The following is a 12,644-nucleotide window of genomic DNA, read 5'->3' as shown; positions in this document are numbered from 1 at the left end:
TTTAACTCTTTACTAGTGCAGTTCTTTACTAGCATAACTCTCTACTTGTGCAACTCTTTACTAGCTCCCAGAGTGCAGTGCACAGTTACAAGTAACAAATATCAGATATGAGATTATAATACTGTACAGTGATGCATTATGCAATATCTTCCTCAGGTTAAAGATGGTAAATTATTTTTTTTTCTGCAAGGAAGAAGGAACCAAAGGCCAGAAGCCCTCAAGGCTGCTCCCTCCAAGAAAAAAATGAAAACAAAATAACACAGAATCAAATTCAATATTTCACCTGATTCACATGTCCTTTCAATTGGCAGGGAAGCATTTGAATAAAGTTTCAAAAGCTTGGTATGGATACAAGCAATTTGACTGTCAATAATTTGGTCTGGAAACAAATTAACTATACAAGTAGAAAATATGGTACAAAAAGTCTCTTTTAGTACAAAAGCAAGTGAATTAACTGTCTAAAACATGGTATGGAAACAAGTGAATTATCTCTAAAACCTACAGTAGGTATGGAATCAAGGGAAAAGTTACCTGACTGTAACGTTACTGAACTGCTATACCTATGACTTTTAACTAGCAAGCATATAGTTAACATTACCAGAATATGGAATACTGTATCCAAATGGCAAGCATATAGTTAATACTGTATTACCAGAATATGGAATACCTGAATGAAAAGCATATGGTTAATACTATCTGAATATGAAATACATAAAGTGTCTGTTTGCATCAATATCAGTTCATATAAGATGCATTTCAGGACCAGACCTTCTCCTCAGAGGGAGAATGGTAGCTAGAATTAACTCCATGCTGGTGAAGTATGAATCAGAATGGATGTCTGTAAAGAAGAGTGATGTTTGTGCAAGTGCAAATGGTGTCCTGGCTACATCTGTGTGTGTCAGAGTCTGTACATGTCACTGATATAACTGACAGGATGAAAATATGCGGGCATATGAAAGGACATACTAACTGCACTCACTGAAAATGTCTCCCATGGCATGGACTCAATCTCTAGACTCAGGGATCATGGGATACATGAACAAATATAAATAAAATATAAATTATAAAAACTCTAACTTTAAACTACACAGTATAACACTACAACCAATGATTTCTTACGTAAAATTAAACTTACCCTTTATAAATAAATACAACAACAGATGAATTAATCAGCTCTCCCACAACCCTCATCACTGAGAGCTTTTTTGTAGTACTGGCAAGAAGATAATTTTTTAAGTTCTCAATAAAATCTGTTAGGTTACATGATAAAAAATAATATAAATGAAGGAAATTTAAACCGTCACAATACAAGAGATTCACTGTACCTGATAATGGTGAGTAAACACATTACCGGTATATTTTGTGACATTTGTTCTGTCTACAACTATCTAGCAGGTATTTGTGATGAACTACTGGTATTTAAAAAAAAAAAAAAAAAAATGGGGGGAACAAATGATGGGTGAACAAGTTTTTCTGTGTGATAAAAGCTATATATACTAAAAAAAAAAAAAAAAAAAAAAAAAAAAAAAAAGTGTGGAAGTTTTTTGCTTGGCATGGCACCATAATGATGTTTATTACGGACTACTACCATTAGCCGCCACCGTCCCTACATCTGTGCACTCCATCAGAAAGTCGCTCAAGCACTGTGCCACAGCACTGGGGTTGGTGAGGTGTATGTGGTGTTTCCCTTCCACCTCATGATAGCGGTAGTTCTTGCTGCTGTCTGCGAAAGCTTTCAACATGGTGTCGTGTCCTTCCTTGGTCTCATAACTGTGTCCTTCTGTTGCCTGGAGAAAAGACACTGAACATTAATCTTCTGAATCTGTGACTTGTATTTGTGTCAGCTTACAATGCTTTCTATCACCTCTTCCTTCATGATTTACTTTACTTATTTAACTTTCTTACTCCCCCATTTAAGGGATGGCAACTGTTTGCTAGTTTTTCTTTTATCAATTTTTTTTTCTTACCCTCTGGGCTGTACCTCACCCAATCCTCAGGTTCCTCAGGTAGGAAAAGAAGTCCAGATGATGATGATGATTCTCCTGTATGTTACTTATAAGTTATTATCTCCTGTATGTTACTTATAAGTTATTATCTCCTGTATGTTTCTTATAAGTTATTTACTGTATATTGATAATGACTACATGAAAAACATAAATGCGAATATATATGTGCCATTTACAAAAATATAATGATAAGGAAGAGATGCTGGAGATCATCCTTAGCTGACAAGAACACGAGCCCAGGTGACATCCTTTATAATTTAGCCTAGTCTTGTTCCTCCCCAAAGATTTTGCTCAACTTAGGAAAGACTTCTTGTTTTGATGGGGTCTGTTAAGGATATACAGTATATCTATCTATCCCCTCCACTTTGAAAATTCTATGCTATGCTGAAATAACTGTCAGGACATGGCTAGAGTAAAGGACATCCCTAGGCTCTAAGGGACAAAATTAAAATCTGGAATGTGCATCCGAAGTACAAATGGCTGCACAATAATGTTACATATGCTATGACTTCCACCTGAATTATATATAATTCTCACAAAACAAGTATAACCTATCCACTTTAACATGGCTTAAAAATGCCACCCATCCACCATTAATGCTGAACTGTAACATGAGATAACACAAGAAAATGATGTAATTAATGAAAAAGTACTCTGGAAAGGACACACAGCTGTAGTACTGTTTTATTCTGACACTGGGCTGCAGGAAATGAGGTGCAAAATGATGGCCATTTTTGCCAGGTTTAGGTGTACAAACTACAGCACAGTATGTTATTACCTCTCTCTTCTCCCTTGCACAGAGGGAGCACAGAGAAGAGAAATTCTTTGGAAGAAGCTAGTACCATACACTAAGAGTCAGCTATCCATTTACATGTAAAGAAACACGTGAAGTGCACTGCTTGCTCTATTGGGATGGGTATGTGGAGGTAGTGTTATGGGAGAGGAAGGGGGCTGCAATGGAGAAAAACAGGAAGAAAGGAATCCGTACATCACAGCCCTGAAAATTAGGATATGGCATAACTCGTACTAGTAAATGAGTTCACACACTACAGGTCAAATTGCTTAATATATGACTTTGGATTCCTTGAAAATGACTGCAATGGGGAACAGGGTTGTATATAACCATAAAAAAGAAAAAAAGGAATTCCTGAACCAAAACCGTTAAAAAAATCTGACACACACATATCTGAGAGTTCAAAACTGCAGTTATAGTGAGACATTAACAACTTCAGATTCCCATTAAAAAAAAGGCAATACAGTACCATCATGAGGAGAATAGGGCAAGTGATGGCACGAGCCTCTGCTGCCCAGACGTCCAAACTTTTGAATCCAATGAAGAAGGTCTTGGCTCGAATGTCTCGCTGTAAGATGAGTCCTTTCCCACATTCACTTGGCCTGGCACCTCTTTTCAGTAATATTTTGGCTCCCCTTTCATCGAGGGATTTGCTGCCATCAATAACTTTCTGCACCAGTTGTTCCTCAGTATATACAAGGGCCGGTTGAGCAGCCATTTTTTCATTGTCAAAATACTCCATAATATACTTGTTGAGGTGTACTGCTTGTTTGTGAGCTGAATATGACCAGGTCTTGATAATGTCTATGGATATGAGGGCATGGACATCCTCTGGGAAGACTGCAGCATACATAATAGCCACCACTGCACCCATGCTGTGTCCTAACAATGTAAACCCCTGCCACCCCATCTTCACTACAGCCTTCTTCACAGCTGTCATGTAGCCACGTGGATCATAGATAAAACCTGATGGGAAGTGGTCAGAGAGGCCATGGCCAGGGAGGTCCAAGGAAATGAACCTAACTGAATTTGGTATCATGTAGGCCACCAGGTCAAAGGTGTTAGCGTTGTCCAGCCATCCATGCAGCCCTGCAGGGGGAGTTTCTAATATTACCAAAAAGCAAGAAGAGCAATTCTGAAATGATGAAAGAACAATATACTGTATCATATTTACAGTTTAGATGCATATATTATGTCAATGTGTTTGAAAGAATTCTACAACTGTAACATGCTCTGTTAGCTATACTAGAGGAAGTACTGTATAAAAATACATATATATATATATATATATATATATATATATATATATACATAAACGAAAAACCTCAACGTAAATAACAAGAGACATAGTCTCTAACTTACAGACAGTGAAAAACCTTGCCAAAAAGTTGATAATCAAGTACCAAATTACTTTCAGTATAGGCAGTTCAGTTATTAAGGTCCAGTCCTGCATCTTAGTAGCAAAGTTTTCTTGAACTTAGTACTGATCTAGTTAGTATAGTTTCAGTATCAGTCCTCATCATACATCATCTTTTACTGATATTCTCCTTTGCTATAAAGTTCACTGTATGTTGAATTATAAAGGGCTGCATATCAGAGTCCCACTGTTACCAGCAGTACTAATTTGCCAGTTTCCATCTGTTTGCAGTGACAACGGTATGAAAAATATGCAGTACAGTATTACAGAACTCCTCCCTTACTTATCATAAGGAGTGCCTGTACACAACACTATGCAGTGTGACATTCTAATTCAGTGTGGTGCAGTATAGTAAGAGACAGAAGCATGATACCTAGCATGAGGTGAGGGCCACACCCTCTGGCCTTGCCACGCAGGGTACCCCAACCAATATCAACCTCCACCTCTTCCCAGTCCTCTGGTTCAGCCATGCTGGTAGACTCTTCACTTCCACTAACATTACCTGCTCCCGGTTCATGTTTCTTGTCTGGAGAGTCCGGCATACTACTGTGACAAAAAAGATACACATAATTAAAACAGTCACTCCAGTAACAACTGTTTGTTAATGCAATATCACTTTGTACAAAGGCAGGGTTAATACAGTACAGGAAAGTGTGAGTGAGGGTACCGCTGAAAGAGACAATTTATATCACTGGGAAGACATGTGTGACATACACTGGTGAGGGAGAAGAAAGAGGAATGACTTCAAGGGAAGCATACACAGTATCACACATTGATAAAGCAGTTTATCTATCTACCTATCTAACTATTTCCAGATGCCTAAATCCTGTAAGGGGTGGCCACAAACAAATGACAGTACCTCCGTATTACCCTGTCCTCTGCAATCTGACTGACCTCATTCCAGCTCACATTCCTCTCTCTCTCTCTCTCTCTCTCTCATATATCTCTCCATCCCATCCCCCCATCTCATTCTCGGTGTCCCCCAAGTTAGAACTGACTGGTCATTGTCACAGTAGAGCAGATGAAACAATGACAGAAGAACCTCTAACGACATTCTCCAGCACAGCAATTAGAAGCAACACAATGGAGCAGTCTTGGCCAGGCCAAAAGCTCATCATTTATGTTTTTTTGGAGTTTTTGAGGTACCAATACCATACTGTCACTGACTGATAACTGAGGAATATTTATTACAATTTGTTTTTCCCAACAGATGAACATGAAGTGCAGTGGGGCTCTTCTGTAGACAATGATTATGCACGAAAAGTGGGTGCCGTGGCCCTACCAGCTGAGAATATCTGGTGAAAATCATCAGAAGGCTAATGCTCAAGCTTATCTTTGATAAGCTAGACATTTTAAATTTACTGTAGTTGCCCATGAAACTGTAACACACCACCATTACAGCTGAAAAAAAAGCCACAAAGGACTGCCTGCTTCAGAAACCACTGGCTTATATCAACCCTGTCCATAAGACTTAAAACTACTGTAGTCAAAACCCATATGACTGATTACAGCATTACTGATTACCCTTTAACCTACTACTTCCACATCCACATTGATACCGGTGTATACAGTATATCATATACATAAGGTGGAAAGCAATACAACCTTCACACATACCACAGTGACAATTACTTACACAGGGTATTATTACCCTTACTAAGTAGGTAAGGTAAATAAAAATAAGTTGGAAGGCTTACCTTGAACTACCGGTACGGCACTATAATCACATAAAATATTTCTTTAGACTTTAGATCTACCTTCCAAAGTGAATAAAACACTTGTTAAACGCAACAGCTGGTAGTCTGAGCTTCTGACTCTTTGGACAACTCAGCCCAGATAAAAAAACTAACCTTGAACCTTGGAATCTTCTCTTATTAATAAGATGACAGGTGAGGCCGGTATTACTAAACGCCGTCCGGGTATCGAATCAATTAATCAATGTTTTCTTTGCCTCTTATATATCTTATAATACTAATAAACGTTGCATAAGTACTATAAAAGAATATGATATACGAATATAGCTACAGAAACAAACTGATAAGGAATCTATCTCCTGAAACACCTCTTTCTTACTCATTTATTTCGCTTATTTTCACTATTATTCTCTTCTGTGCCTCTTATATCACTTTAATCCTGTTATAGATCGCATAGAATACGCACAAAAATATAATTACGGATTAGAAATACATTGACGAGGGGACAGGCGTATGACTCAATCGTATTATCTCTCGCCTCACCCTTGATTGTCTGTTGTGGACGTGGATGGGTGGGTGGGGGTCCGGAGACAACGACTATTGGTGTGTGGCGGAGGCCTTTCTGTCCCTATCATCTCTCTTTGGGTCCCCGTCGCTGCTTCAAAATATCTTTTCGCAGTAAGTTGGCCTAGAAATGTCATGTGCGTCAGTGAAGGAAAAAGACAACACTACTGCTGTACATTCTTACCACAGCACTTTTTCGTGGCTAGCATCATATTTCAGTGTTAATCTACTACAACGCGGCACTCAAGTCAGCTTAGAGTGAAAGCAGCATTATTTTTCAAGGTATATTTCTTTTGCTGCAGCTTCTTCATTCCCGTTGCTTCTGTCCCCTCCTTTCCATCACTCCTTGATATCCTCCTTCCCGCCCCTGATTTTATGAAGGCTTTTACCGCGTCTCTTTATTAGTTCGTTCCTTTTGCCCTACTCAAATTCATCCTCCCCTCCTATTTTACTGTTTTTTTGTTTTTTTACGTTTGTCTGCTCACTCTTATACGATTCCCGTCTATACAGTTGGGTCCGGGACAGCTAGTGAAGTACCGTAGGGTGTTATTCTTTTTCCCTTCACTTCATTTCAGTACCATTTACCATCACAGTCGTTGATGATGTTGTTGTTGATGATGATGATGATGATGATGATGATGATGCCGTTGATGATTTTTTTTTTTTTCTTTTTCACGCTTCATGGACGTAGATCCTGGAAGGGATGGGGGAGTATAGAAAGGTAAATATTAGCCTTGCTGTGTGACCTTGACGTTTGACTTATTGTTTTGAAAAAATGATAGGTTTCCTCACTGGATAACCTTCAACCATTTCACCAAGTTTGGTTAAAATCGAATGGAAACTGTTCAAGTTATTTCACGGCTGGAATTACCTTGAGAATAGTTCCGTGTGTGAGATAGCAGTAACAATTTTTATCCGAATTTAACCAAACTTGGGGAAGGGTTGAGAGTCATCCGGTGAAGAAGCCCATTGCTATTAATCAGCAGGTCAAAGGTCAAGGTCTCAGGGCTAGGTAGAAAAAAAATTAATAGGGCTAGGTAGAAAAATATAATAGGGCTAGGCAGGAAAAAATAATAGGACTAAGTAGGAAAAAAAAAAAAAACAGTAGGTTTCGTCACGAGCTGCCCCTCAACCATGTCACCAAGTTTGCTTAAAAGGGAATAAAAGCTTTCTGTGTCATCTTACGCCCGGAACGATGCTCATGCGAGGAACGCCAGTGGGAAGCGTTCCGGGAAATGTGCACAGATTTTACAGATTCTTTTTTTCTGTTGCTCACTTACTGCTGGATCAAGTGTGTGTGTGTGTGTGTGTGTGTGTGTGTGTGTGTGTGTGTGTGTGTGTGTGTGTGTGTGTGCTGAAAAAAATCGCCTATTGTCAGCTAGAATAGAATGCTAGAGTTGGCGCTACGGTGAATGGGTTATTGGTGACAAATATATTAACATTCCTAACTCACTCAACTGAATCAAATCGCTTGTTGTCGGCTGGAACAGAACACTAGAATGGTTCCCACCATGAAAAGGTTAATAATATAATGCTAGAGTTGTTCTTATCATGTATAGGTTGACAAGAAGCAGTGGCGTAACTAGGATTTATAAAAAGGGTGGCCAGGCATATTTCAAGGGTGGCCAGGACGCTGATTTCCATTCTGTATACCTTTTTAAAATTTTCTCTTATCCGGGAAAGTCCAGGGCAGGTTAGATGTGTTTTCCTAGTGTCAGGTTGGTTAGTCTGTCAGCCAGTTAGGTTATTGTGTTAGATTTTGTTAGGTTAGGATATAAACAAAAGGAAAATCAGAGAGTAGGGGGAAAATGGTACACAGAAAGAAATTTGCAGCCAGAACCACCGTGGCCACCCCTCTAGATACGCCACTGACAAGAAGCGAATACTTCTCTCGTCAGCTGGAGTAGATTACTAGAACTGTCCTTATCATGAAGAGGTCAGTAAAAACGAACACTTCTCTCGTCAGATGGCAGAGACTACTAGAGCTGTCTCTATCATGAATAGGTTAACATGAGACAGCTGCTTTTTATCTGGCATTTCGAAACAATTTTCAGTCCAGGAAACTCATTTAAAAAAATTTCAATGCCTTTTCTACAGATCACTTCATTCTCGCTTGTTGGTGACGAGTCCTGAGATCCACAAGTATTCCGTATTTCTGAAAAGCCGTCATTGGATAAGCTACGTCATGGATCACATTAACATCCATGGGTCACAATAACAACAAACGAGGGGGCGACTTTTTATCCTGCATTTTGAAACAACTTTCAGTGTAAGAAAAAAGAAACACCGTTGCGTTTTCTAATCATCATTTCATCATTAAATTTTGCTGGTGACGAGTCCTCGGAACCATAATTATTCCGCGTTTCTGAAAAGTCGTCAAGGCCTGTCCAGTTTCTCGTAAAAATCTCATAAATTCTTCTTGGTATGTTGGCTGTCGCTTGATTACTGTAGTATCTCTCTCTCTCTCTCTACTTTTTGTCAATAATACGTAATAACTTCTCTCTCTCTCTCTCTCTCTCTCTCTCTCTCTCTCTCTTTATTTTTTGTCAGTAATGAGTAATAACTTCTCCCACAATGTCACCCTTCTTCATACACTCACCCACATTTTCTCGCATCATAGCAAAAACGAAGTGGATTACAGAAAACGAAAAATACAAAACGCGAAAGAAGAAATTCACACACACACACACACACACACACACACACACACACACACACACACACACACACACACACACACACACACACACACACACACACCTATCCTCGACCTTCACACCACACTGCACATTAGCGGTTTACCCCCACCGCATCGCTGAGTCACGCATTGTCCCTCTCCCCCACTCCCACGTTCTCTCAGGCGACTGTCACTCACACCTCTCCTCATAACCCTTTCAGGTGGATGGTGTGTGTGTGTGTGTGTGTGTGTGTGTGTGTGTGTGTGTGTGTGTGTGTGTGTGTGTGTGTGTGTGTGTGTGTGCTACCGCCGCCAAGGTAGTTTATTCAGCTTGTGCGAAAGAAAGTGTTAGTGTTAAATAAGATTAAGATGTTGACGACGACGATGATGATGATGATGATTAGCAAAATAAAGTGATGATGATGATGATAATGATGATGAGCTAAATGAAGTGATGATGATGATGATGATGATAATGATTGTACTTTTCTGGCAAGGGCTTAATAATTGTAACATACTACATCTTTGCGATCATATTCATCTCCTCGTCTCTTCCTTCCTATCATCCCCTGGTTATTTGTCCCAACATATCACTGTTTTGAAGCTCGTGAGTCGACCTTCAGTATTTTTTTTTATTAATCTCTCTCTCTCTCTCTCTCTCTCTCTCTCTCTCTCTCTCTCTCTCTCCTACCGGCGTATTTTTCCAAGATTTAAAAGCACAGTTGATTTTTTACTTTCACTTGTCAACCTTTTTTTTTTTTTTTACTAACAGAAAACCTGGCTGGTCCTGGAGAGGGACGCCTTCACGTGGTGGCACCGATACAGCTAGGTGACTCCACTGCCCGGCTATACAAGCGTCCCTCAGCTCCCTCCCTGTCCTCTGAAACGTGGCTGGTGGATTGCAGAAGGGAGATCTCAGCCTGCAGTCCACCAGGCTCACGTTCAAATGACAGGAAAATTAAATAAGACGGTGATATTGAAAAAATTGTTAATATTTTGGTTTGGCCTTTCAAAATATGCGATGGTTCATATATAACGCTGCTTTTCCACTCCTCCGGGCGATTTTCTGTGTGTTGCGGGTACGGTTCAGTCAAGAGTAACAGTATTTAACCTTTATCATTTATATATTTCCCGCTTCCACTGCTACACACTCGCCCACACCAGCAGACTAAGCCGTCCCCGGAACACAAAAGAAATCCAGAGGTAAGCTTCTAGCATATCGCTATTTACGGACCACCTTGGACCTGGAGGAGGGGGGGGGGGACCTAGGATATGCCCCCGGTTCTCAAGTTTAATGAAATTGTTCCGAACTCTTAATCAAAGTAGAATGTCAATATGTTTCGTTTCGTTCTAGTGATTCATTCTTTGTTTCCACCTTTCCCTGCTCATCCAGATAATTGGGGACCTGGGTGTAACTTTGACTGTTGTGATGGTGTTCCAGGAGAAGATTTGGACTTAGAAAAACTGACTCCCTGACTTAGTGACCCTCGTGCAGTTGAAAGGCATAAATTCTAGGCCTTCTTCTTCGGTTCACTTGGTGGTTCACTGCGTCGCATTCCTAACCCATCTTCCTAAGCGATTTACTTCACATAGTGCACCTTAACATTCCCCTTTGTGTCATGTATATAGCTAACATCAATCTAGTTTTCATCAGTAACACAGGCAAGGATAATGAAGTGTAATGAGCGGAGTAAATTGCCGAGGAACAGATGCTTCGAAATATCCAAAGCAACGGAGTTTAAGCATCACTGTTTCAAACGCCTGGGAGGAGTGTTGGGAGATGAGTCTGAGGGTGCTATCCAGACACTCATTTCTCTCTGTGTCCTGCGTTATCCCGTCATCTCCACACTTTCTTAGAAGACTGAAGGCCTCCGTGTGATCATTGATGGAGTTGTGGACTACAGGTGAGTTGAGATCTGTTTGTGTTAAAGACCTGCAATGTGTGTGCATGTATGTGTGTGTTTCTCCCCCCCCCTCTCTCTCACACACACACACACACACACACACACACACACACACACACACACACACACACCTGATGAAGATCCCTAACCCCTTTCAGCTCAGTTCATGGTCAGGTGAAGTCAGATTGAAGGGTTGATTTGACTAGCAATTAAGCAGACTCATTCCCACCCCATAACAAAGACTCAAACCATTACGTACAACCACGATTCAGTTATATTTTTGGCACACACACACACACACACACACACACACACACACACACACACACACACACACACACACACACACACACACACACACAGCCAGCAAACACTCCTCCTGCCACTCAGCACAGGACAAGGAGCTACTTAGTGATTGTGTAAGTGGTCAGAGGTTAGCCTGGCTCTGCGTTACAAGGCCAGTGTTAGGGAAGTCGAAGAAAAGAAGAAGAAAATGAAGGGAAGAAAGGACACAGACACAAGACATGGGATGATACGTACACTTCACATACACACACACACACACACACACACACACACACACACACACACACACACACACACACACACACACACACACACACACACACATTGCATGATAAAACGCACGCGCACACAACACGATTGCAGTGACGAGACCTGACATCTGAATACACGCACAGATCATACACACACACACACACACACACACACACACACACACTCTAACTCTCTCTCTCTCTCTCTCTCTCTCAGCCCTACCCGAAGCAAAGAAAAAAAAAAATCTATTATATTCAGCACCTAAATAATTAAATATTTCTCTTTATTTTTCGTTTATGTTTTGCGTTAATAATTGATAAGTGGATAATTATAAATGCTAATGATTTATGTTGAAATAATGAAGGAATAATTAACTCTTGCTTGTACAGAGGTATTCCAAATGGCTTTTAATATTGCCTAACACCTCTTCCTTAGCGATTTATTTTTTTCTGTGCCTTTATATCATCTTTTTATCTCGTGTGTGGATTTTTTGTTTTTGTTTTTCCTTCACCTGTTCTTCAAAAAAATAAAAAAAATGATGGGAATTTTGTTGTTTTTTCCTGTTTTTTCTTCGTTCTAGATCATAATTATAGTTTTTAATGTTGGTGGTGGTGGTGATGGTGGTGGTGGTGGTGATGGTGGTGATGGTGGTGGTGATGATAGTGGTGATGATGATGATGATGATGATGTTTGTAGTGATCATGATAAATATGATGATATAGATGATGATGGTGATGGTCATACTGATGTTACCGGAGATAGTGATGATTGTGATGATGATGATGATGGTGATGATGATGATGATGATGATGAACTTTGTTGGTGGTGTTTGTGTGATAAAAATTAACTTTATTTTAGCTGATGATTTTTGAATTTAGGATTTTTTGAACTGAGAGGTTTCGTAACTTGGCGACTGAGTGTTTGGCGAGGGGGAGGAGGGGTGAGGAAGACAGGGAGGAGGGAGGGAAGGAAGGAATATGAGAGGGAGTGAAGGAAGGAATATGAGAGGGAGCGAAGGAGGGAGTGAGTGA

The 12,644-nt window shown here is 40.1% G+C and overlaps 1 protein-coding gene across 1 annotated transcript; it reads right to left on the bottom strand.

Moving 5' to 3' along the window:
• Positions 1–1,554: 1,554 nt before the first annotated feature.
• On the bottom strand, positions 1,555–6,097 carry LOC145418445 (putative serine hydrolase). Its single transcript, XM_080286865.1, has 4 exons — positions 6,067–6,097; positions 4,590–4,762; positions 3,269–3,888; positions 1,555–1,787 (listed from the first exon to the last, which is right to left on the bottom strand). Exons 2-4 carry the CDS (start codon positions 4,756–4,758, stop codon positions 1,575–1,577), a joined length of 1,002 nt encoding a protein of 333 aa, XP_080142991.1. The 5' UTR covers positions 4,759–4,762; positions 6,067–6,097; the 3' UTR covers positions 1,555–1,574.
• Between the last annotated feature and the right edge of the window lie 6,547 nt (positions 6,098–12,644).

The sequence above is a fragment of the Coenobita brevimanus genome, chromosome 14 (assembly GCF_032717465.1).
Source record: "Coenobita brevimanus isolate Jiangsu-jjx chromosome 14, ASM3271746v2, whole genome shotgun sequence".
Lineage (NCBI taxonomy): Eukaryota > Metazoa > Arthropoda > Malacostraca > Decapoda > Coenobitidae > Coenobita > Coenobita brevimanus.
Note: the sequence above shows the minus strand (reverse complement) of the source record. Positions and strands in the feature narration are given on the sequence as shown.

Bases quoted from the DNA above. Each gene is read 5' to 3' on its own strand.
- LOC145418445 (XM_080286865.1), bottom strand. From the start codon at position 4,758: ATGCCGGACTCTCCAGACAAGAAACATGAACCGGGAGCAGGTAATGTT. The intron at 3,889-4,589 runs GTATCATGCTTC...CTCCCCCTGCAG, and splicing joins TGGCCCTCACCTCATGCTAG to GGCTGCATGGATGGCTGGAC. The intron at 1,788-3,268 runs GTACTGTATTGC...TCTTTTCTCCAG, and splicing joins GCCCTATTCTCCTCATGATG to GCAACAGAAGGACACAGTTA.